The following is a 24763-nucleotide window of genomic DNA, read 5'->3' as shown; positions in this document are numbered from 1 at the left end:
TTGCTGCTGACAGATTAATGTTCTGCAAAAGACACTTGCTGATAACAACTAATGTGGTCCTGTCAGAGAACTCCACTTGAAGACTGGCCCTTCATAACCTGGAGACCCAGACGTATATGCTGTAGCTCTATGTTGTACTGTATGTGGCATAACTTTGCTAGTTAGGGTTTTCCAAGTTAATGGTAGTGGTGGACACACGGTTTCAATCCTCTCTCAAATACTTACATCTAACTCTGGAAAATAAAAGTCTGTGCCTGCAGCAATTTTAAACGAAAATGGGACTCAGTTTACCAATTTAGCATCTTAGCAAAGGCAACATTGATCTTCCCGAGATCACCTCTAACACCGGCAATAAAAAATGGGCTAATATGGTCTCTAGTGGGTTTCTGAAGACTTTGATATGGAAACTGTGTTAGTTTTGCTGCTAAACCTAATTACTGCTCCTTTTAGATGCCAGCCAGTGTGGATTGACCCACATCTCACACAGAAAAGAGTTGTGTTTGTTGATTTTCTTTGTCTCCACTGTATGACCTGACCTGGCTCTGGCTACGTTCAAGATTGAGGGCAGAATGATAAGTGTGAATGGAATGAGACCTGAACGTCACAAGCTTCAGTAGGTCATCATGTTGTTTGACTTTATTGCCAGGAAACATGCCTTTCTTATCTTTCTGCTTGTCGTTCAGTCACACAAACTGGTGTTATGTGTTTGGCTCCATGGTTAATAATGGAAGGTGCTTCGTCTTTTTACTTGAAAATATTGTCAAAAGTTCTTACCATGTCACTCAAGGCTGAAGATAGTATCATAATCGGTAAATATGATGAGAGTAAAACTATGTGAAGTTTTAATTTGTGTCATATTGTGACATGTACGGTAAACCTTTTCAAGCACTGTAGTCTTTTACAGAGTCAATATACATGATACTTAGTTTGTGAAACCTTTGGAAAGTATTAAACCACTAAACTATGGAGACAGAAACTCTGCTTTAAGATTGGAAGAGTCTCAGAAGCCACACACAGCCAAACACAATAAGTTTCACTTCATTTATGAATAATTTTATCACGCATGCCGTTTTGATATGATTCTCAACTTAAAAGCTGAAGTAATTTGAAAGTTGTAAATAAAAATAGTAGTATTGTAGTAAAGTCAGATACTCAGACTTGAAAAGATTGTTTTTTTCCTCTTCAGGCGTCAATATTGGTGTCTGGTTGAGGAGCGGCAGAGGAACTGAAAACCACATTGTTTTTCTCATTTCTCTCAACAGATTGTTAGTGCTTCCTTTGTGTGCAGCGTGATCAATACCTGCACGTGTGAATCAGCTTGCTGCTTCTTGCTGAATCAGACTGATTGTAGGCATAAATGGAACATGTAGTTTTGAATATTGCAATTAGTTGAACTAATAAGGTTTTTGTTGGTTATATTTTGCCACTTAAGCCTTTAAAACCTTTGTAGCAAGGCTTGTTGCCACTGGGGCCGACCGACAGGACAGAGGAAACAGGGTTTCGTGCAGGAAACGTTTTTATTCTCGTTCACTGCAGACACACGTGCACCAGCACCTTCAGCAGAGACCTCCCAGCAGACCCTTGCTGGTGTGCAGTTGCTCCTTATGAAGGCAGGCAGGGTGGAGAGGCCGATTGGGCACAGGTGTGCCCAATCAACTGAGTGGCTGCTCCTCCACCCTGCCACAACCATTTCTCAGCCATCTTTGGCTCCTGTAAGTGGAGGAGTATCCTTGCATGTGGGAGCTTTGCTTTGGTTGTTACTCTCCTCTTCAGCTTCCCTGAGACAGTTCACGTTTGACTTTTTCATTTAACTAATCATTTTTTCTGTTGGTTCACCACAAGAAAGTAAATTTGATTTGCAGCTGGTGAGTGATAAGATTAGGCAGGGACATTAGACATAAAGATTTGGATCCTTTCATACATTTGTTTAGGTGTTTGATTTATTCTAGTGAAATACTAAAGGATTAATAATTTAGGCTCTAATGTACATTTTTCTATGGATGTATGAGGTAATAAATGGGTATTTGAGGAGAAAATTCTCCACCAAAGCCATATTTTGACATTTTTCAAAAAGTGATTGTAAATGGAAGCCTGGCCAGCTTTGCCCTTTCACTTCCCTAAATTCTCTTTGGTGGAGCAGGTTTGCTAACACTCCCACAGTCACTTCCAACACTGAACTCACTGAACCAGTCACAAAAAGGCGGAGGCTTTATGCAATGACTCACACAGGAGCCAAGAGTCACAATTAAAAAAAAATAAATAAAAAAAGATGGGTGCAAATTTGTTAATAACAATTTGGATCCACATGTTTTTACTGCAAAACTGATAACAGTCATTCACTAGCGTTTCTACTCCACAACATACCATTTTGGATGTCTTTTGTTGAAACTAGCCTGGATGTCACTCTGATTGGATGCATGTCTACCCAATGTCTTCCAGAGGCAGTTTATTATTTAGTCTTTACTGGAAATCTAAACCCAGAGGAACCAGATTCATTCTTGGAACAAAGAGGAAAACAACTATGAACAGGGTCCAAAATGAACAGGGTTTTCCCTTTTTCCATGTCCCAACAGTCTTGCTGCGAAACAAACCTTTCAGCCTTAGCTCTCACCTGGTCAGAGAAACAAATCAGCCCAAGCTGAGTTATTGAACATTTTGAGTATGTTGCAGCACAGGAGGACAGTGTGCCTTTCAAAACACTAGAATGCTGCTGTTGTTGCCAGGAGTTTGTCAAATAAACTGATTTGAGGCAGGAGTGAAAATGATTTCCCCCAGAAGGAAAAAAAAATAAGAAAAAAACTGAATGGAGACTTGGTTGATGCTGTGACAGTTATTTGAGGTCCTGCTTTCACCACACAGTAGGTTCATCTGTTCTCCTTTTCTCTCCATCACCTCCTTTCTCTGAGCTCTCGAGCTGTAGCAGAGCTGAGCATCTCCAGGGCAGAGGAATGTGGTGACACACACACACACACACACGCACACACACACACACACACACACACACACACACACACACACACACACACACACACACACACACAGAGCACTATCACTGTGTTATTGCTTTACTCAGTTAATGTGATACTCAGCGTGATCCTCCTGCTGACCACACAGAGACTTTGTGATTTCTTAGAAACTCTGTGCTTTAGTGTCACTTAAATTATAATTGGAATTTGCAATGTGCATATCCTTTTAAAATGACTGACTCTTATTGGTAATATTTGTTCAGGCCAACAGTTTCTATTGGAAACACATTAGAAACTGATTGCAGAACAAGCTACCAGCTGGCAAGGCACTTCTGTTCTCTGTTCATACATTTATACTCACACTTTTCTGTTTGATCAATGTCTGATTAACTCAACTTAACTTAATTGACCCCAGAGGACAGTTGGCTGTGTCAAAAACAGACGTAGACAAACACAAGACAAAGGACAACAACCCATAAAATCAAGTGTGTACACAACATAAAGTCATGTTTCCATGCATGATATAACCATGTACTACTGTATAAAAGATGCATAGAAAAACATTTATATAGCAGTAGGTTAAGAGTCATAAATAAATTGTTCCTAAGATACCACAAATATACTTCAAATTTGTTTGAATTCCCGTCAGTGAGTTTAAGCTGAGCGAGTCACACAGCTTAGGTCATAGCAACATCCCAACTCCCCAGCAACAACAACAACAACAACACCATAAACTAACTCTGCTCTCTATCTTAGTTTAGCAGAGAAATGGCACCTGGAACAAATGCGTGTTTGAATCTGTTGGTTCTTACAGAAGGGAAACGTGAACCAGAGGATAAATACTGGAATGAAGAGGTTGAGCACTGACCTGTTGGGTCTTTTTCATGGTACATTTATTTTTACAGGTCTCTAAGGCTGCTTTCCTGGACATCTATGATTTTCCCACTGACCTTCACAATTTTGGAGAGAGCAACTTTAGCCTTGAGATTCCTGCACCAGCACACCATAGAGAAACATCAAGAGAGATTTGATGTAGGATTTATAAAATAACGTCAGGATGGTTTTATATACTTGGAACTTCGTAACTTTCCGAAGACAGAAGAGACGTTGTTGACTTCTCTTACACATGCTTTCTGTATTAAGATTGAAGTTAAACTTGTAATCCATCAGAGTACTTCTCCTTAATGCTAGTTGTCTGTGAACGGGGAGGGTTTCGCTTGAAATCAGTGATCACCTGTCTCCGATGTGCTTACAGTGGTTCCCTGGAAGTGAATCGGCCTTCGTCAGGCAACTTTTAAGCAACATTAAATGTTGTGTAGCGTGTATAATAGTTGAAAATAACATGGAAATCAAGCAGTCAGAGTGGAGTTGCTGTATCAGTGCACCAAAGGTAACAATCCAGCTACTGTCTGCAGTCAAATCCATTATAACTTTCTCCATTAAATCTTACACTCTGCTCCTAACGCAAATTTGTCATAAATCACTTTGCAGAGGTAGAGTGGCTTGCCACTGCAGTCTGGGGATGTGAGGAAGAGTGATTTTAGATTACACTGAGAGCTTGATCAATAATGTGTGTGTTTCTTCTTTTCCCATTTGTCAAACATAATAGAGTCATGCTGTCTGTGGCCTTACATCAATATCATGGTTGGTGAAGGAACATGAAGCCTGAGCTGCGTTGTACACTGTACTGTTCATAAATCAATCACTGAGGTAGTATTCAGTAGAAATATACGGATTTAATGAGACCAGCACAGATGACCAACATACTTCTTTCATACTTGTCACATAGTATTATATAACACACCATGTGGCCCTCTGCGATAAAGAAATAACTGTTTCTATATCTTTACTTGAAACGTGAAAGATCAGTGAAGTTGTAGTTTGAGTTAAACCCTGGTTTTGTGGGTCTCACTGTGGAGGACGACTGCTTAAAGATTTGTAAGAGACTTGGTAAGAAAATGTGTATTTTGAGTGACTGATTTGAATCTTGATGAAGGCTTATGGTTGCATCGTCGTCAAACCACTGCAACAGTCCAACATCAAGGTATTTTTGTCCGTTCATCTGGATTTCTGGATTAGATTTGGGGTGTTTGCTATAAAGGAGCATCTTTGCACCAAAATAACTTATCTTTTCTTGAAGGGGTTGAGTGTTTATTTAGATTTAACTTTTTTCCCTCCTCTGTATGAATGGGTAAGATTGATCCCTTACATGCTTTTTAGATGACATCCTAGCACAGCCTGATGGAAATAATGCCGTTTGACACAGTTTATTTTATCAGTGTACATAAGAAAACACAGAAACTGTGTTTCTGAGAAATCTACCATGCGTAATGCCTAATGCAACATAACATGGTGATACTGCACTGTACGTTTATTATCTAAAACAGAGACCAGCACAGAAGCCCAAACATTAATGATTCTGGTTGGTTTAGTTTCCACTTAACAATCTTAATAGATATAATTCAGAGTAACTGGTGCCACTATCTAGTCTTATCAGCCCAGTTGAGATAACAGGGGCCGTTGCTGTCAGCGCTGTGTAGTCAAGGCTGTTCGGTGCTGTTACCAGAGGTAATGTCAGTGTGATGATGGTGTGTTTTGTTTTTAAAGCTACAAATTAAAATAATTATGGCTCAGTGTGAGATGCCAGATTTAGCCTCAATTCTCCTTTTAAAAATTATATATTTTTTTTGTCATAGTAAATTTGACCTGGTTAAAATCTGCAACCCTGAATAGCTTTGAAGTTGTCAAAGTAGATGTCATCAGTGTTGTGAAATAATATGCCCATTCCTACAGTCAAACCTGTCTTATCCCTTAAACAAATTGTCTTAATGGTCTCAATGTTCTTCTTTTTTTTAAGTCACCAACAAGCACCACTTTGTCGACGGGCCTCTCCTCTACCAGTTCAGGATGAACTTCCGGCGAAGGCGGCGACTGATCGAGGTTCTTCACGAGCGCGGCCGTTTCATCCCCGAGAGCCACGACAGTCCCTTTTGTCTCCGTAAGCAACACTCCGATGGAGGAAACACCAGCTTCCTTTCAGGTAGATGTTTCAAATAACACGTAAAAGCAACTGTATTTTTTATTCAATTTTTATACAATGTTAAACTCTGAAAAACATCGAGCCAAGGATGTATCCTTCTCTCCCACAATGTGAAGGAAGCACCACATGCTCTGGGACGTTGTAACAGCCATCTCTTTTTTATTTTTTTGGCCTTGATGATTTGTGTGCTGATCGAGGTAGCAGCCTCATTATAACTCTTGGAAATTAGCCCTGATATTCTATTTTGAACATTGACATATGTGCCTCCTTTGTCTTATCTTCTGTTGACACACATACATAAACTCAGACACGCTCATATACAATAACTGCTGCCCTTGGTGGTGTCTGTCATATAAAGATAACAGAACAGTCCTGTTTGTGGCCCTTGGGAGGGTGGCATCATCACATTTAAAAAAACAAACAACATTGTTACGTTTTTAGTTGCTTGGCGTTTCAATTCAGTTTTTTCCATTATTTTACTTTAGGGTGCTCAGTGTTTAAATCCTAAATATTCAAAGAATGCAAAATGTAAAATAGCTTTACTGCATCTGCGTTTTAGACGCTCGACTGCAATCTGCATAAAACAACCAGAAAAGGCCCTTCAGCCAACTCTCTTTTTGGCATAATCCAGTTATTGGCTATGTTTTTGTGTCAAGTATATTATTCAGAGACATAAGAGCTAAGGAGGACTTCTCATAAAAGTGGCATAAAATGGTAATAATAACCAAACAATGGCAGAGTTAAAGAGAAATTGTCATGGAAATGTTTGGGCAAAATTTATGTTACAAAGAAAAACTGAGGAAGCAGAACTGATCACCAAAAGACATGAAATGCAACTTTCTTCTTTTTTTTTTATTCAGGAAACAAGAGGTTTTTTTTTCATATTTTGCAGAATTGTACGATGGAAAAGGTTTTTGGTCTGACTGCTGGAAAAGATGGCTCCATGTTTGACAGAACACGATTCAGCAATTTAGCAGACCTCCCAAAACACACAGTGTAAAGGCTTCTGCTGCTCATGATAACTCAAAATATACAAAAGGCTGTTTCACGAAGGTGCAGTCCGAGGCCCTTGTTCTCACGGTCTCTAGAATATTACTCATCATTAAAATATAAATAAAAGGCATGATTTAAAATGTAAACAAAAAAGAACAATATATAAAAATCTGGTAAAATCAGTAGTTAAAATATGATCAAATTTCTAACTGTTTTCTAACTGGGAACTGATTAAAAAAAACAAAACAGATCCCCATGACCGGGTCTGGAAGGTTTATACTGGGTTGGGAGGTCACTGATGTATTTTGGTCCTCGACCACTCAGAGCTTTATAGACCAGCATCAGAACTTTGAAGTTTATCCTCTGACGGACAGGCAGCCAGTATAAAGACGTCAGAGCTGGACTGATGTGGTCCACTTTTTTGGTCGTGGGGACACCTTAAAAAAGTGCATGCAAGATGTCACTTGAACATCAGAGAGCCTTTTGCAGGAAGAACTCAAGAAAATCCCTTAAACAAGTGAGTTGTGTGGTGGGGTGTCTGTAAAAATAGGCGTCTTATCAATGCAATCAGCTCCCATTTATGTTAATATCAGGGGAGTCTGCAAAGCAAGTGAATGCGTCAAACTCTTTGTTGTGCTCTTTTAAGCACTTTCCAAACAAAGGTTGAGGGGTCCAGTGCTGGGGGGGGGCAGCTGTTGTAGGGAATGATGTTGCATATTAGTGGGTGTGATTAGTCTGCAAAACATTGTTGGTAGATCCCAAGTGCTGAAATAGCAATAATTTGAACGCTGATGCAGGTTTTCTCAGCAGAAAATTGGACTGTAACAAGATGAGCAGAGGTTTTTATTCACCTGCAAGTGTCTATTTCCCCCGCTGAACTTTTTTTAACCCACTTCTCTTATTTAATTACCTTTTTTCATTTTCAGAGAGAAGCCTGGACGAGGAATTTCCATGAATTCTCATTTTGAATATTAGTCATGTGAAAGCCTTTCTGTACTGACGAAGTGCAAAAAATAAAGACTAAATCATTTAAATTCTTCTTACTTTTTTTTTAAACTTTTCTACATTTTGTCTTTTACTCTAACATCTCACTGTGTGTCTTACTCTCTCAGTGAGTCCCACTCGAGAGATAAAGGTGTCAGTCGGAGGTCGACGGAGCAGCATGAGCAGCAGCTGTGGCAGCAGCGGTTACTACAGCAGCAGCCCGACGCTCAGCAGCAGCCCGCCGGTCCTCTGCAACCCCAAATCTGGTACGATCACATGGATGCAGAGTGGAAAGTTGTAAAGTCTTTTCTAAAGCTGCATTAAATAAATATCTAATACAATTTCCAAGTCCAAAAGACCTCACAAACTCTGAATTATTTAATGATGGTAAACTTATATGCAGCAGAGAAGGGCTTGTTTCAACAGAGGAAGTGATAATTATCCTAATCATTTGCAGATAATGCACTCCAGTCATGAGTACATTTAAACATATTTCAATGAAGGAGTGATGCATTCAGGCCATATGCATGTGCTTGATTTCTACTTTGTGTGTCTTTTCTCCTGTGAGGTTTCTTTTGATGTTTATTTCAAGCAGAGTGTTTGACAGGAGGCTCTTTGTACCAAGAGAACCCCCTTCTACATGCACAATGAACGGGAAGAGGGAGGCACATGCACACAAACGCACTCACATATAAATATCTTGGGGTATTTCCTCTCTCCTTCCTCATGAACCCAATACTGCTCAGGGCTCTGCAAAATTTGTAATTTTTCACTAAGAATGTTAATTTCTCAGCTTCTAAAGAGCCTAGAATCTGACATAAAAGTAATCTAAGAAGTTAAACCTTCTGATCTATTGCTTTTAAAAAAAAAAATTAATCTGATTGTGTGTTTTAAAGAAGTTGATGGGATTTGTGCAATGCTTCAGTCTTGACTGGTAGAAGCAAACACATAGGTTGCATCGACTCTTAATGGGTTGGTCCCAATAACTGTTTGAATCACAATATGGGAAAATAAGAAAAATAAAAAATAATCGAACATCAATAGCAGATGATTCAAATGAGAGGAACATGTTGAAGTTAGTGTGAACTACAGATGTTTAAAAAGTGAGATCAAAGCAACTCCCCTGATGTTGGCAGCAGATATGAGGCAGAAAGGACAAATGATAGCATCATTGAAAGTATATCAAATCAGGATTCCAGAGAGAGAAAATAGAAATGTTCTGATGAAACTGATAAAAGATCAGTTTGTCTTATTTTCCTGTTTCTTATCAGATTATTGTGCAATCTAGTTTAAACACAGACCGCAAACACACACATGCAGGGTAGTTCAAACAGGTCACAAGCTTTTACAAGGAATTGGCTCTCAGGTTTTCTGTTCTTTTAATATTGCTAAATCTTTTTATTTGTCTAAGGCACCTCTTTTCTTAACGGATGATCACAAATAATTCCAACCGTTATCTTCAATTATGGTTTAAGTAACAAAATTCTTTATTTTTTATGTTGAATAATGATAAAAAAAAAAATGCCTGTTCTCAATGGTAAAAAATGTAGCTTTTAACCTAAAAACAAAACAAAAAAAACTTTTTCTTTATAAAATTTGTAGACTCAAATGTCACTCACAGCTTCCTCGTTAAAAAGAAAGAAAAAAAATCAGTGATTTGGTTTGAAGGATTGAAATGAAAATTGGCACAAAAGTCTACCTTAAACCCTCTCATAAGCTGAAGTGAGTAATGGTGAGGGAAGCAGGGGGAGGGGGAAAATACACATATTAAGGAAGCAGAGGGCCTCACGGCTCTGTCAGCACGTGACCAACATTTTCTACATACATGCACATGTTTGGTACAAGTATAGAAATACATGTATAAGCTAAAAAGAGCTCTAAAGACTAGATTTTAGTGTTTCATTCTGGGTGTGTGAGCATGCTCACGCCTGCTGCCGTTGGCCACGTGTTGTTTGTCCATTCACATATATACTGTACTGCCACGTGTGCTCAGCACTGTTACAGCAGTAAAACACTGTGTTGTGGTGGTGTGTGTTTCTCTACAGTTCTGAAGAGGCAGGTGAGCCCGGAGGAGCTGCAGACACCAGGAGGAGCTTTTGCAAAGAAGACATTCACTGTAGGAGTCTCTCTCTCTCTAGATTTAAAGACACATTTAAAAGCACAAATGGTCGTTCCCGGTGTTTTCAGAAGAGCATAATGGTGAAACAAATTGGAGCAGGAAGGTTTACATACCAGCTACATGAGATGATCTGAGAATCCAGCACTTACTTACGTCTGTGATTCAGAACAGTCAGATTTCATCTGTTGCTGTTGTTCCTCAGATTGTTGGCGATGCTGTGGGCTGGGGCTTCGTGGTACGAGGCAGCAAACCCTGTCACATCCAGGCTGTGGATCCTGGTGGACCAGCAGCTGCCGCTGGTATGAAGGTAAGATCCGGGGAGAGCCCTGAAAGCATCCTGGGCCCCTACAATCTTAATGAATTGCATTGCAGTTGTGTGAAAAAGATATTACATCCTCTTTTAATTATAAGACATTACATATCAAAACAACATTGAAAGGAAAAAAAAATCACCTGGTTTTTACCAGCTCTTAAAATTAGGTAAATACAACCTCAGATAAATGAAAATGCATGACATATTATACCTCGTCGTTGTTAATTTAAAAAAAAAATAAGTAAAAAATGCAAAAGCAGTTAGTGATTAAAAGAACTACATTTTTACTGTTGACATAGAAATTGAGGGGTAAATTAAAGCCAGCTACTGGTAATCAAATGCTGTTGATTGATTGATTATCGGAAAGTGTTATCACCTCTGTAAAAGCAGAAATGTTGGCAGGCTGCTGCTCTGGAGCAATTAGGTGTGCGTGCTACCAGGAGAAAGCCTCTTCTCTCTGAAAAAAAGCACAACTTTGGGTTTGCAAATTTGTCCCTGAATAAACCATAAAAGTGCTTGAACAATGATCTCTGTACAGGCGAGACCAAAGTGGACATGTTTGACCGTAACACACTAAACCGAGCACAGCGTAACAGTGGAAACGCCTCATACCAGCCATGGAGCAGAATGGTGGAGTCTTGATGATTTTGGTTACTTGGAGCTGCATGATTTCAACACCTTTTAATCACAGAGTTGACCGCATACTCTTCTAGTATAGTGCAGGATTCTTGTATCAGATTGGAGACTGTCTGACTGCTATAACGTTGCTGGAATTGGGTCATGCAACAGGTCAATGATACTGTTTCAACAAAACGGGTGAAAAGAGAACAAAAAATCCCAGTGTTGCAATGAGTCCAAGCCTTGACCTGATGCTGTGATGAGACTGATGGGATTTATTCAGTTTATCGTAAAACTGTTAATGTAGTTAGTCTTGGTTTTACTAAATATTGATACGGTATAATGTGTAATATGTTGCTATTCATGTGAGCTTATAATTATCTAATTGTATGACCTGTTAAGATTCCATGAGTTTGTTTTTTTATGACGTGCTCATGTATAAAACCTTAGCTTTGGAAGTTGGTATCGTTCCTTTATACATGAACCTAAAGAACTAAATGGTAGATGAAGAGGGTTTGAATTTTTGTGTTTGTGTATGATTCATATTCAACGATACAATTTTGTTCAGTTAAGACGTCCTCACTTTTCAGGAAAATACTGTATGTTTTCTTTGCAACCGTGAGCAGAACTATTTGTATATTAGAGTTGTTTGACTTGAGAACAGAGTGAGAACATGTTATCTGTAGCTCCATGTGCTATTTGATTTTATTGCTACATCTTTGACTACTAACCTTGACAGTGTTGAAATAAAATCACTGGTTTGCAGTATGGAGAGACTGGCACTTTTGTGTTTAGTCTCTTGTCCTTTCTTGGGAGAAGCTTGAACGCTGTTTCTTTAAATGTCTGGTTTTCAGGAGGCAATATATACAATAAATAAGACTGATGGTTCTTGAAGTTCACGCTTGAACCAGGACTTTCAAAATGGAAGCAGAGTCGCTATAAAAGCATGTTATGCCCCTCTGCATCCCTGCTGGCTTTGCTGCACCGGTACAGGAGTCCATGCATGGGGATACGTGTTTCATTGACTGCAGGTGTGACGGTGTGCATACAACTGCCCTGGCACGGGTCCCACCAGGGTCACCAATCTAGCTGCTGTTTGCTATGTTGTACTTTGCACTGGGTTCTTCAGGCTTCTTAATGTTAATTTTTAATAATAAAACCTTGACTCACTTGATTTGTTTGTTCAGAGTCATTTTTATGTTGCAGCCCAACGAGTTGGGTCGTAACATAATTGGGGGCTCGTCCAGGAAGTTTTGAAAAGTTTTTATGGAGACTGAACTTTTTGTGTGTGTGTATTAGATTATGAAGGTTATAGAGTCAATGGACCAGTCCCAAACATTTATAGTGTATGTTGAGTGCGGTATTTCCATAAACTGTTCCCCCAGTTGGTTTTTAAGGGTTTGTGTTGCATTAGCTTAAAGGTCTTTTGGGCCGATCTTCTGACAGTCTTTGTCCTACGGATGTGTTTGGCTGTTGAGAAGCTGAATGTTCTGTTGTTTTGCAGCTATGTTATGGTCTTTAGGTGAGCTACAGTATGTAGCGTATTGGTGTGTCAGGTTTGCTCATGTTATGTTTGATGTGCACATGGTATTCACGGATGATTGTATGATAATGAGATGAGTCTATTGTGTTTTATTTGTTTTTGTGTCAATGTTGGCCGACTTTGGTTGGATCACTTGTAGATGTTACGAGTTTAGTGAAGACGGTAGCTTTGTGGTAGTGAGCCACACTAGTAGTGATCTCTGTGTTTAGGGCTTGGACTTTGAATTTGTAGTTGGTCATGTATGTTACATTGATTCTCATGGATCTTGTAACTGTTTGCGGGATAGAGAAACAAAAATGTTAACCATTTGAGCTGCCGGTTCACATTTGAAGCACTAGTTGCTATTTCTGGGTTGTTTAGTAGCTTAAGTAGCTTGTGGCTGTTTTGTGTTTGCTTTGGTTTTGGTCACGGTTTCATTTTTAAATTGATGCTCATAATTGAGCACATCCATTGTTGGCCAGGGAAATTCTTAAACATCTGGCTCTCATGCCATTTATTTCTGTGTCTGCACATGTCACAATAGGTCACCAAGTTTTGGTAGAAATTGTTCTTAACTCAAACTTTTGTTGATGGGTTTCATCGTCCTGTTTGTGCAGCTTTGTTTCTGCCAGGCTTGGCTTTCATGCTGGCTTTTGGTAGAGGAAGGGCACCAGATCTTACAACCCTTTTTTGGGTTGGTCTGGGTAGTCTCCCTTTTTGTTCATTTTGGCCCATCACAAATGTTCTTTTTGGGGTTTTGTGTCTAGAATAAGTTTGCTCTACTAGACTATTTGAATATTGTGGCAGTAATAAGCTGAGCAATACAGTCGGTATGGCCTTGCAAGGTGGTTTTTTTTGTTTTTTTTTAGCTGCTGCCCTCCATGCTTTTTCTTTTCTTACCATCCCTGTTATTCAGGCCTGATTGCTCTGTGGAGAGGTCAGAGCTTTGGGGCTTTGGCTCACTCTGGGTGGGATTCCTGGGGAATCCTTTTGAGGAGGGTAGTATTATGCCCCGTGCATTCCTGCTAGCTTTGCTGCACCAGTGCAGGAGTTGATGCATGCCTGCACCTGTAGGGTGTGGATACAACTTTCCTGGCATGGGTCACACGGGGCTCACCTATCGAGCTGCTGTTTGCTACAGTATGTTGTTTGGCATTGGGCTCTTCAGGCTTCATAATGTTAATTTTTAATAATAAAACCTTGACTCACTTGATTTGTTTGTTCAGACTCCTTTTTCTGTTGCAGCCCAACGAGCTGGGTCGTAACAGAGCAACAGAAATGTCGTGGGTGGTTAAAACATTTAAGGAGAAGGAAAGCAGGGTCATCGTGGCTCTGCTACCACAGCTGGCATGAAGGTATTTCAATAACAGCAGCAGCTAGGAATGCTGGGAATGCACAATATAGCAACTCTAACCACATAATGAAGGAGGAGGGGACTATGAGACGGGAAAGACTGCAAGGTAGAAAAAGAACATTGTACAACGCGGTGTAGCCAACTTGATGTGGAAAATGTAAAATTCAGATCTTTTAACTGTTGTCTGATAATGGTGTTATAATGAAGAGATTAACTTTTATGAAATGTGTTGGTTACTTAACATGATATCATCCTGAAAACTGTTATCTTTCTCCAGTTCAGATTTGTTTGAGCTACTGTATACAAGCCAATTTCTGTGGAAAATGAGGAAGGAGTTTGTTGTGGAGGAGTTAAAGTATTAGCACTGAAAGAGGAAACAGTCAGTGGAAATATCAGTTCTGCTTTTGTTACTGGTGTTACCATGGAAACATATTCAAGTCAGTCATAAAGTGTGCCTGCCATGTCTTTGTGTTTGTGACCAGTCACACTGAATGCATCGCCGGCTGATTTAATCACTTTTAGTTAAATTCTTGGTGTGCAGCAGTCTGTGCTGCAACCTAACAAGTTTATTTCCTTTTTCTATTGTAACCTCACCTGAGTAGTTTTACTGATATGTAAGGAGTCAGGAACACACTCTATGGGAGGGATTACCACACTTGTGAAGTGTTCGTCCTGCAGTCCAGGCAAAGGGCCAAAGGAGCTGTGTGTACACCCACTGAACTCCGACTGCAGGTTGTAAAATGCACCAGCAGGCTTTTCCAATAAACATTCACATCCTTTCAAACTTTGCATATTTCTGTGCTTTCATTGCACACTGAGACATCATCATTATTATTATTTTGTTCTTAAAGGATCTGAGCCCTTATGTAACCGTCTAAAACAGTCATCCTGGACCACATCTAATGCACTTTTTAATGCAAATTAGATACAGTAGGGTGTTTACTTATCTCCCTCTGTCATTTTAATGGCCACCACGAGCTGAAGTCAGGAAGAAGACTAAGTTCAGAGACGCGTGAAGAAGAGGCCTCAAGTAGTGTGACGTAGGTGGGAGACGTTTGGGTTTGATCCCAGTCAGTTTAAAGTTCCTGTGCAGCTCTGGGAATTTTTTTTTTCTTCCGCCTTTCCTCTATTACTCTTAATCTGTGTTTCCTTTTACTAACTCTGCTCATTTTAGGCTTTTTTTTACAGAAACTCACAAGACTCCCAGAAAACATTTAGGGGTAATTTCTGGACAAATGCTTGAACACAGTGATTTGGACGTTACTGTTGCATTAGAGAATCAGGCTGTAATGCAACAGGTTTAAATAGCTGCTTCCTGTGATTTAGTGTGTTATATGCTGTATCTCTCCACCTGTAGGCTGCACGGATCTTTCTTTCATTCTTTTCATCATCTCCAAGCATCTGTCTGCACTTTGTGGGTTTATAGGCAACCTGGATGTAATAATAGTTTGTTTTTATTTGTCATTCGTCATACTTTTAAACCTTTTGCTGAGCTTTTTGAAAACTTTCAAGAGTCAGCTATATAGGACTCTTCTGTTCACATGTGTGTGTTCTTGTTTTTGTTTCTTTATTTCGGGGTCTATGGCATATTTAACCAACTTTTATGAGACCAGTAATCCTTTTTAGCAGCCAAAGCCTGGTCCTCATTAGATAGAAGGACACTATCAGAGTTTCTGCTTTGCATGAGAGCTGAGGCATGAGTTAAGATCGGGCATACACTGGTAATGGCTGAGATAAGGTTAAGGTTTAATTGTACTCGAAATTGTGAAGCACTCGGTTACCTCACTCATCCGTCAGGCTGCGTAGAGAAAGGAAGATACCCATTCCTCCGTTGTTTATGTTTGTGGCTCGTGTGCGTAACTGGAAGTTCAAAGAGTGAAAGTGAGTGAAAACAGAGATGTGCTTCGGTTAAGTTTAGGGCAAGAAGACAGGGAAAGTGGTTAAGTTTATAGGGACAGAAAACAGTGGCTAAGCTCGGAGCAGGACAATCAGGGTGAGGATTAAGAAAGAGGGGAAACACAATATTGGAGAGGTTTAGAGGAGACATGAGGTTGTTTGAGAATGTGCAGAAAAGGTGGGAGAGGAGGACGTTTGAAGGAGGAGTTGTTTTAATTTTTCTGAATTTAAAAGGTTGCAAAGGTTGAATTTGATTGGACTTGAGGAATCAAATCTCTCTAGTTGTTCCCTTTGGTTTTTGGTTGTGAACCAAGTCATGATTGCTATTTTAGTTGTGCGAGTGTTAGCGTGCCAACGAGGGTCTGCTGTCACGCCAGGACCGTGGCTAAGGTTTCTAGTCTTAATCATGAGTGGGGATGAAGTTGGAAAACGGATGTTTCAGCTTTTTATTGAACCTTTTATTAAGTAATGTGGGAGGTTGGGATTTGGGTTAAGCTTTACAAAATTATTGGAAGTGAATTTTAAATGATGTTAGCTGTGAAAACGCGTGTGTATAACAGTTTACAAGAAGATATAGACAGCCTCCAAGATACAGGAAGCTATTTTCTTTTATACTGATAAACGTAATATATATCGTTTTTACAGTTTCTTTAGAGACTCGGAAGTAAAGACATTTGTGGAGATTTTCCCAGAAAACCCTTTTCCAACAATGTCCAGGTTACCTTTTTAAAATATCCTAAAAGTCTGAATAATTTAAGAGGAGCACATGCTCGGTCTCTTGGTTTTATCAGTGCCTGCAGTGCTGGAGCGGTGGTAAACCGATGATAAGGCACAGTTCAGGCGTGACTGCAGAGTGACTGGGACGTGGCTCTCGTTGGCTCCGTTTACACCACCACTCCGGGGTGATGAGTGTGCTCACTGACACTTTATATGTTGGCCAGCTATTGCTGAAGATCATCAGCTGTGATTGCAGATGAATGTTCCATCGAAACATAATCTTTTAAGTATCAAGTACCCAACTGAAGATGTAAAGGTTGCTGTGCTGCTGTGAAAACCTCATGAAATAACAATGAAATATTGAGCTCCAGATCTGTTTCATAAAGAATCAATTCAGCAAAAATGCATAACCAATTTGTCAGACAATCATGTGCTTGATTAATAATTCCTTTATTAAGAAAATAATAATTTTAAATTCTTGATTAATTTTTTCACTACCCAGTGTTGCCTGTCTAGACTATTTTGTTATACATAAAAAAAAAGCATTGAGTCAGTGTCAGAGGTGCTCAAGTAGAAGTTTTTTTACAGACAATATTAATATTTTGGCAGTAAAATATGAACCCTCAGTGCCCTCTGGAGAAACATATTTATTTCAATAATGAACAAGGGCATCTTATAAATCAAGAAAATATCAGTAAAAGCATAAAATAAAGCACTGCAGGATAATACATTTCTCCACCATTAATCCATCTGTACATTTCATTCCAAACACACAACATCATTTTCATACACATAGGACTAGGGGAGAGTACTTTTTTTCTAATGTCTTCATTGTCTTTATTACTGCAAGATGTTTTTTGGGTGTAGTGTTTCACTTTATTTGCCACTACACTTCATTTATTTGCATGCTTTTTGATCCATTGATACTTTGTATTGCTCCATTGAAATGTGTTAAGTTAAAAGCCCTTTAATCAAAACATCAAGTGCCTCTGCTCTCTGCCCGTCTGTCCCCAGGTCTGTCAGTTTGTGGTGTCCGTCAACGGACTGAATGTCCTCTGTCACGACTACCGGACAGTGAGCAACTTGATCCTGACGGGACCCAGGACAATCGTCATGGAAGTGATGGAAGAGGCGCAAGTTTGAGAAGATTTCCACACAAAACCTCATACATGAAGAACAGACGTGCAGCGAGAGCATGAGGATTAAAAAGTTCGCTACCTGACCTCAAAATCACTCAAACAAGAGAAGTGAGTGACTTGAAAAGCAGCACTCTCTCTTGTTTGGACAAGGTGGATGATTGAGAAACAGGGAGTGTTTAAGAATGAGGGCGTTCAAGTTGAGTAAATGACTCAACCCACAGAGACACTGTGCAGGCTGTTTTAACGTTTTTATTTTCTGTCTTCTTTTTTTTTTTTTTAAATCTACGGGGGTCAAAAATTAGAGTCACAACTTATGTGATCATCATGTGTTAATGCACCCAGAGGGACCGTAAGACTTAATCAAAAAGCTCCAGACTTCGTGTGCGGTGTAAAAAGGTGTATATCTTGCTTGTGGCTGACTTGAATTTCAAATCTTTTTCTGATTATGAGCGATTCTTTAAAATATGTAAAACAAAAAGTTCTGACATACGGACCTGGATATGAACAAGTAAAACTGTAAAAATAGGCTTGTATATTTCATGGACACATTCAGTGACCTCTGCCTCAGTGAGCTGGTGTAAAATAGGTCAACCACGTCATGGTAACTCTCAAAGACTTTCAACAAGGCAGCTGGACTTCTTTTTCTTTTGGAAGTCCAGTGACCTTGTTTTAAGCCTCTCATCTGCCTCAGGGAGTTCCCAGCTGATTACTGAGTTAGCAGGCTGTGCCATGCCGCCCTCTGCTGGTCAGCATTGGAAAATGCACCATTTATACCTGATATGAATTCTGTTTGCTTCATTGTTTTTCTACTTCTAAGGACTACTTGTGTTATGCAGAAAGAACAGATTTCTGATTTTGACACATCAAAACCTAAACTAACAAGTAAACTGATGCCGAACAGGCTGGGAGTTTGCTAGTAAAGTGATAAACTTCATGTGACATCAGTGTCATGAAGGCTTGGAGAAAAGGCTCATCATGGAAAACACATGATGTTTCATCTTTCAAATAACCCTGTTGCAGCACCGAGAAGCTTCTTAACACTTATCACTTAACACAGTGACCTTTGATTTCTTTAATGTCTTACTTGTTTTCAAAGATAACTGATATGGAGACCAGAAATATAAACAGTTAAATGATGTGTATTAATTTGTGCTGTTTGTATTGTTAAAGAAAAAAAAAAGAAAAAGCAGAAGGAGCACTATAAATTGTTTCTAATTAACAATGCTTGTCTCCCACCCACATCATTATCTTTGTCCAATAATGTGCAGTAATTACATTACATTATTAACTACATATAAGTCTGTTGCGAACACAGACGACAGAAAACTGCAGAAAACAATCTTAATGAACAGGAATTTCAGAAGAATATCTAACATCCATTTACTAATTAAGTCTCAGAATGTCTTATGATTTCTAGCAGTAAGAAAAGTGTTTTGTTTGTTTTTGTTTCCCAGATTCTTCACCAATAATAAAACATTTTCTTAAATGATTTAGAGTTGAACCTTAAAGCAAAACCTTTCTCCTGAGTAAAGCATTTCTGACAAACATCTTACTGTAACTGATTGTTTATAGACTGTGCCATCGTGTTGTCAGACATGCCGACACAGACGGATTATGTCTGGCAGATTATTAAGTAAAAAGAAAAGCATAGGTAAATAATTTTCACCTTGTTCCTGCAGTATGTCTGTAATTCTTAGTAAATCCTGTTTCCCTGTTTGTTTATGGTAAAACCCCAGTACGTGTGTCACTAGACAGATACTTAGGTTAGATCTTAAGTAAATCATTACTGAACATTTTAACAATGCAGTAAAGTGAATTTGTTCTACTTAATGTGAACATACCGTGAATTATTGCCAAGCTATATGATTAACTCAGTAATTTACCTTCAAATGTGTCCTATTTGTTGTTTTTGTGTAGATGTCAGAGGCAGTGAAATGCATGGATGGTGTAAAAATGCTCTTATTCTAGCTTTATCTTCTAATCCACAGCACTTCTTCTGTCTCTTGACTTATAGAAATGATTTATCTGATAAGTGATTGTAAATGTGATGTAGATCTGCGGCCCTGAAGTTTTTGTTTCCACATCCGGGGTGAGATGCATGTACCGTGTGTCTGCACAAATTTCTTACACACAAACTGGTCATTGAAATGTTTTAAAATGTGTGCTGACTATGTACACATTTGACAAACTATGCATACTAAAACAACTTAAGAGAGATATCATAAGGTACAAATGAAAAAAATAGTGACAGAATTTAAAAGGAAATACATCACAAACAGATAATTAAGCTAAATAAAGTAGTTTGAATGGAACAAAATATAAATGAACACTTTCATGGAGGTTGGATGTTAGTATGATGGTCATATGGGAAAAAAAAAGATGAGTTTTCATGGAGACTTGTCGTTAATTATGGTTGCTGTAGATAGATGCGGGCACGTGTGCTGTTTTGGTATTATTGAAAGACATTTCCTCATCCACCATCTCAGGTTTCATTTTAGTGTCTGAGTTGAGGAGATCTGGCTCCAGGGATGCTGTGTTTTGATGTGCTGATGCACTTGTTGCCTCCATCCAACACTTTTCCCTTTTTTTTTACCCGTGGAAAAAGCTTCTGCTATTGTCATTCCACTCATTAGTTTCTGTTCTTTGATAAAACAGTCTAAACTGAGCGTTTCAGTTTTGCTCTCTGTAAGACTGCTTCTTCTTTGCTCTACTTTGATCATCACGCCAAGGTTGTGATGCCTACTACAAAGTTTTTCATGTGTAGATGAAATCTTGGGTTTTGTCTAAATCCATTGATCCATGGATACATTTAGGGATGGAAATCGGGCGTTTGTGTTTGTGCGTGTGTGTGTGTGTGTGTGTGTGCGTGCGTGCGTGCGTACAAGTTTCCAGTGATTAAGATTTATGAAAAATAACAAGATGTTAATCTGCTGAAAACAAATCCATGTGCAGGTTTGTGTCTTTGTGAGTACAAAAGGTTTTATACTAAACAGTTTGTAGCCATGACCTGCCAAAGTGTCTCTGTGCAGGACAATGAAGCCCACATTGCCCCTATTGTCCCTCTCATGGTGGCGGTCCCAAGCCTGGATAAATGAAGAGGGTAAAGTGAGCCTTCTGATGTTGAGAGAAAAAATCATTTCAAATCAACTTGCAGAACACAATCCGCTGTAGAGAAAAAGGTGAGAAGAAAAACTATGCATAGTTTCATGCATCTTACCTTTAATCTTCTCGGTGGTTGATAACGTCGTCTGGTTGGATCTTCTTAACATTTAGTTTCATATTGCTGAGTTCCTCCATGATATTTGCACACGATGCCATGCAGTACTGACAACAGTGTTCATCTGAAGCTCGCTGGTGCTTAGTTGGAAGGTTTGCTTTGCTTAAAAAACACAGCCATGTAGAGACCCTGGTAGTTCTTATTCAGTGTTTGTTGTTTGGCTTTTCCATACAGCTAAATGACACATCTCAGTAAAACCGGGTAGTAATACAAATCACCTCTCAAACAAAGCCAGAGATTACAAGTAATCTGTCTGCCGCAGGAATGCTCACCGTCTTCACACAACATAAATGTTGGAATATGTTGTTTCTTTGAAAAGAGGAGAAAAAAAGTTGATGATGGCCACAGTTGGGTTTTTGGGGGGAATATACAGAATATCCTTTACATGTATTATTGGTAAGAGTTGGTTGTGGTGGGTTCTCTGAAAACGGGTTCACTGACTGTCTGAAAGGCTGACTGAAAAGTGAAAACTGACTGAAAGTCTTCGCCTTATGACCTTTTTTTGCTGCTAATCACAGCCAGCGGATGCCTGACTCTTTTTTTTATTCTCCGTTTTCCATTGAAAATTCTTGTTTGTCCACTTTTACTGACAATCATCATTTTATCACCTTTTAAACGGCACAGCAGTGACATAAAGAGCAGCGATCTGACAGAATGTATTTCACTGCCGTTCTTCTACATTGTACCGTTATCAGTTTTATATTTCAACTTTAATGACTCATATAACTAAGGGTATTCTTAGATTTGTACTGTCATCATGGGTTTTCAGCAGGTACAGCGGTGTGTTTGTTTTATCTCAGCTATCAGAGATTGAATGTTTTAAGACGATACAGGCTCTTGATAACAGTCCGTTTCATTACGATGTTGTAATGTATTAAAGACTTAAATGTTTAATAAAAAGACCTGATTTGATTCTGAGATTGTGATTTGATCTGACTCTGCACACATTCCCATTATACAAAACCTATATGACTTATTGAGTTATTATACATATATTATACAGATGGTCTTTCTTCACAAAACTGCATTTGTTAACTGTTCTTACTTCCAGTCTCAAGGAAAAAACAAACATATTTTAATTAATAACAGTTCAACTAAAGGCTAAATGACCCAGTTTACTCAATCAGCAGTCATGCCCTCAAAGGAAATCCAATGTGGCCTTTACTGTCCAACTGCAAAGTAGTGCAATGTTTTTTTTTTCTAATTTCTGCAACTCGTGACAGTGATGAATCATTTATCAAAAGCTGAATCAAGTCTTACCGGATTAGTCCTTTCAGACCTGATGAATCTAATCTTCTTTTTTATAAACAGGATCAAATCAACAGTTTTGACTGAGGTTTTCTGGATGTTTCTGGTTCCTACCAAGACTGAGAACTGCAATATTTTAATTGATTCCTTGGGTCTGAGTAGATTGAATATCCGTATCAAAGCCTTCAAACTTTAACTTCAGTGTTTCTTCAGTCAGCTGGCCTTGAAGGCCTCATGGTGGGTTGAAAGACTTCAAAGTGAGTGATGAGGTGTGTTTGGGGTGGTTTAGCCAACGGTTTTGTATCAGGGAGGTGTCGCTCAAAGAGTTTACTTGTATGAAACTTAATTCAATCATCCCTCTGTAAATGTGATAAATGCGCCTTTTGCCAATGGCAGCAGCACAAGCACAAAGCATGATTTTTTTAGCTTCCTCAGGCTGCTGGGTTTGATTCAATGTAGCAAATATTTGTTGCTGAATTGTTTTTAGTGAAGACACAGAAAGCAGACACTGTAAAACCAAGATCTCCTTATCTTGTTCCAGCCAGTGATTTTCTTGTTTAAACTTCAGGGATCTTATGGTTAAAAATGTTTTTACCCGATGATAATTGAAGTACAACTGCAGGCCTGAAATACAGTTGAACTTTGCCTTTCTTTGTATTGCTGTATTCTTTTTTTTAGATATCCTGCTGTGGCAGCATTATTGGTTTAATAAAATATATTTTTAATATCTCTCGCCTCCCAGATCTCCTGCATTTTATTCTCCTTTTGTTCCACCAGTTCACCATTTCTGTAGCGTGCTTTTTTCTTTCTATTTCTTTTGGCAACGCAAATTAAAAGTAATATTTCACTTCAGCGGCAAACAAAACATTTTCCTGTCTCAGATTTCTTCAAAAGCATAATGTGAATCATCTTTACTACCAATTAAATACAGAAAACATTGTATTTTAGGGCAATAACTTCCAACCAAGAACTAGATAGGTGGAAATATACAAATATATATCTTATGAAGACAAGAAAAAATAACATCTGCAACAGTTTTATGTGTCTCATACTTTCCTGTTTTTATTGCTTTACTATGTCCAACGCTTTCAACAATGTGATGCATGTATTGTTCACACGAAGACTGACTTAGTGGAGGAAAAAGCAGGACCACAGTCCAAAGTTGAGAACAGCTGTCCTGAGCCATTACATTGGAATATCTGAGATGTGAGAAAGTTTTAGACAATTCACATTGTTTGCTTGATTGCACTTAATTAACTTGCAGTCAGTTGTGTGAACGAGCCGCGTTATTTTCCACAGCTCTCGTCGTATGTACTGCTGCAGTACCACCAGCTGCCAGAAGAGGGCAGTGTTGTTCTGCATTCATTTCAAGGAACAACAAAACCATTTAGATTTTTTTAGTAGTGTTTTTCCAGTTCTGCCAAATACTAAGCTATGAATCCATTTGTTGCATTCGGATTTGTTTGTTTTCTTTTGTCATTTAATTTCTGCTCGTCTACATTCAGTCTCTTGTTCTTTTATCATCGTTCCTTATGTGCTTAGCATGATGTTTTTTCCTACTGCAGAAATGGATAAAACTCTGAACAGTCAGGCTCCTTTGCAAGATTTTTTCTGGATTGACACTTCTGATTTCTCAGTCTCTCAACAAAATGTGTCATGTTCTGTAAGGGCTAATTATGGAGGTGTTTGTGGTAAAATGTGCGTATCAGAGTTTGCCATAGAAAGTGATAGACATTACACCAACTGCTTCATCCCTCCAACCAAATTCTTATATATATCTGATTCATCCTGTTCAGGGTCACAGTTGCCAGAAGCCTTTCCCAGCTGTCATCAGGAAAAGTTAACTGCTCCACGTTTCCATTAATGTGATATATCAGATAGAACTCTTAAAACAGGGCTAAGAAGGGGTTTGGTGTCACTGAAAAGGAAAAAACGCTGTAGGAGTCTTTCAGGTACATATATTATAAATAATAAAAACGTGACGGACTTCAGTGACATGCCTAAATTGACTCTGTTTTTTAGCTTTACAAAATAGGCTGTCGGCCAGGGACCTGTCCTGTTACATAATGACGATCTTAGTCAACTGACAGTCTTTGTGTTGTTTCAGGTCACCAAAACTAACAATCGAGTTTTCTCAAAGTGGAGCCGTGCTTGGTATGCCGACCCAGGTTTTCTGACTCTTGGACTAAGAGTGTGTTTGTGTTAAAGGGGTCGTGTTGGCAGCACATGACCAATCCCAGTCACTGATCTAGAGTTTCACATTTCTCTCAAGCATCATGATGACTCCAAACCAGGGATTATACCGTTCCACATATAGTTGAGGTGCCAGTGTCCTGCCAGTATTGTATAATACTGCTAGTATTCACTTTCTTTTCTATGGAGACAAACTGACATGAAATTGAGTGGAACGCTTAAAGTACCTCAAAATTACATCTAAAAGCTTAAAAGCTTAAAATTCCTAAACCATTACAAATGCCATCCTTTTCCATGACGTCCAGGCAGTGCAATTACTGTTGATTTTGCTTTCAACATTTTAGATGTACCTTAAAGCAAGCTGACTTTCATCCATCTTTGTTC

At 38.9% G+C, this 24763-nt stretch overlaps 1 protein-coding gene across 1 annotated transcript in view; it reads left to right on the top strand.

Annotated features, from left to right (window-relative positions):
• The window catches only part of deptor (DEP domain containing MTOR-interacting protein), a 36141-nt gene extending 13226 nt beyond the window's left edge, over positions 1-22915 (top strand). Inside the window, exons 6-10 of the mRNA XM_061716470.1 lie at positions 5824-6006; positions 8112-8249; positions 10029-10099; positions 10305-10409; positions 17537-22915. Coding sequence (XP_061572454.1) covers positions 5824-6006; positions 8112-8249; positions 10029-10099; positions 10305-10409; positions 17537-17665 — 626 coding nt within the window. The 3' untranslated portion in view covers positions 17666-22915. The remainder of the gene's footprint in view (positions 1-5823; positions 6007-8111; positions 8250-10028; positions 10100-10304; positions 10410-17536) is intronic.
• The last annotated feature ends 1848 nt before the right edge of the window (positions 22916-24763 follow it).

Source organism: Cololabis saira, chromosome 3 (genome assembly GCF_033807715.1).
Source record: "Cololabis saira isolate AMF1-May2022 chromosome 3, fColSai1.1, whole genome shotgun sequence".
In the NCBI taxonomy this organism is placed as follows: domain Eukaryota; kingdom Metazoa; phylum Chordata; class Actinopteri; order Beloniformes; family Belonidae; genus Cololabis; species Cololabis saira.
This window is presented reverse-complemented; position numbering and strand designations above follow the sequence as displayed.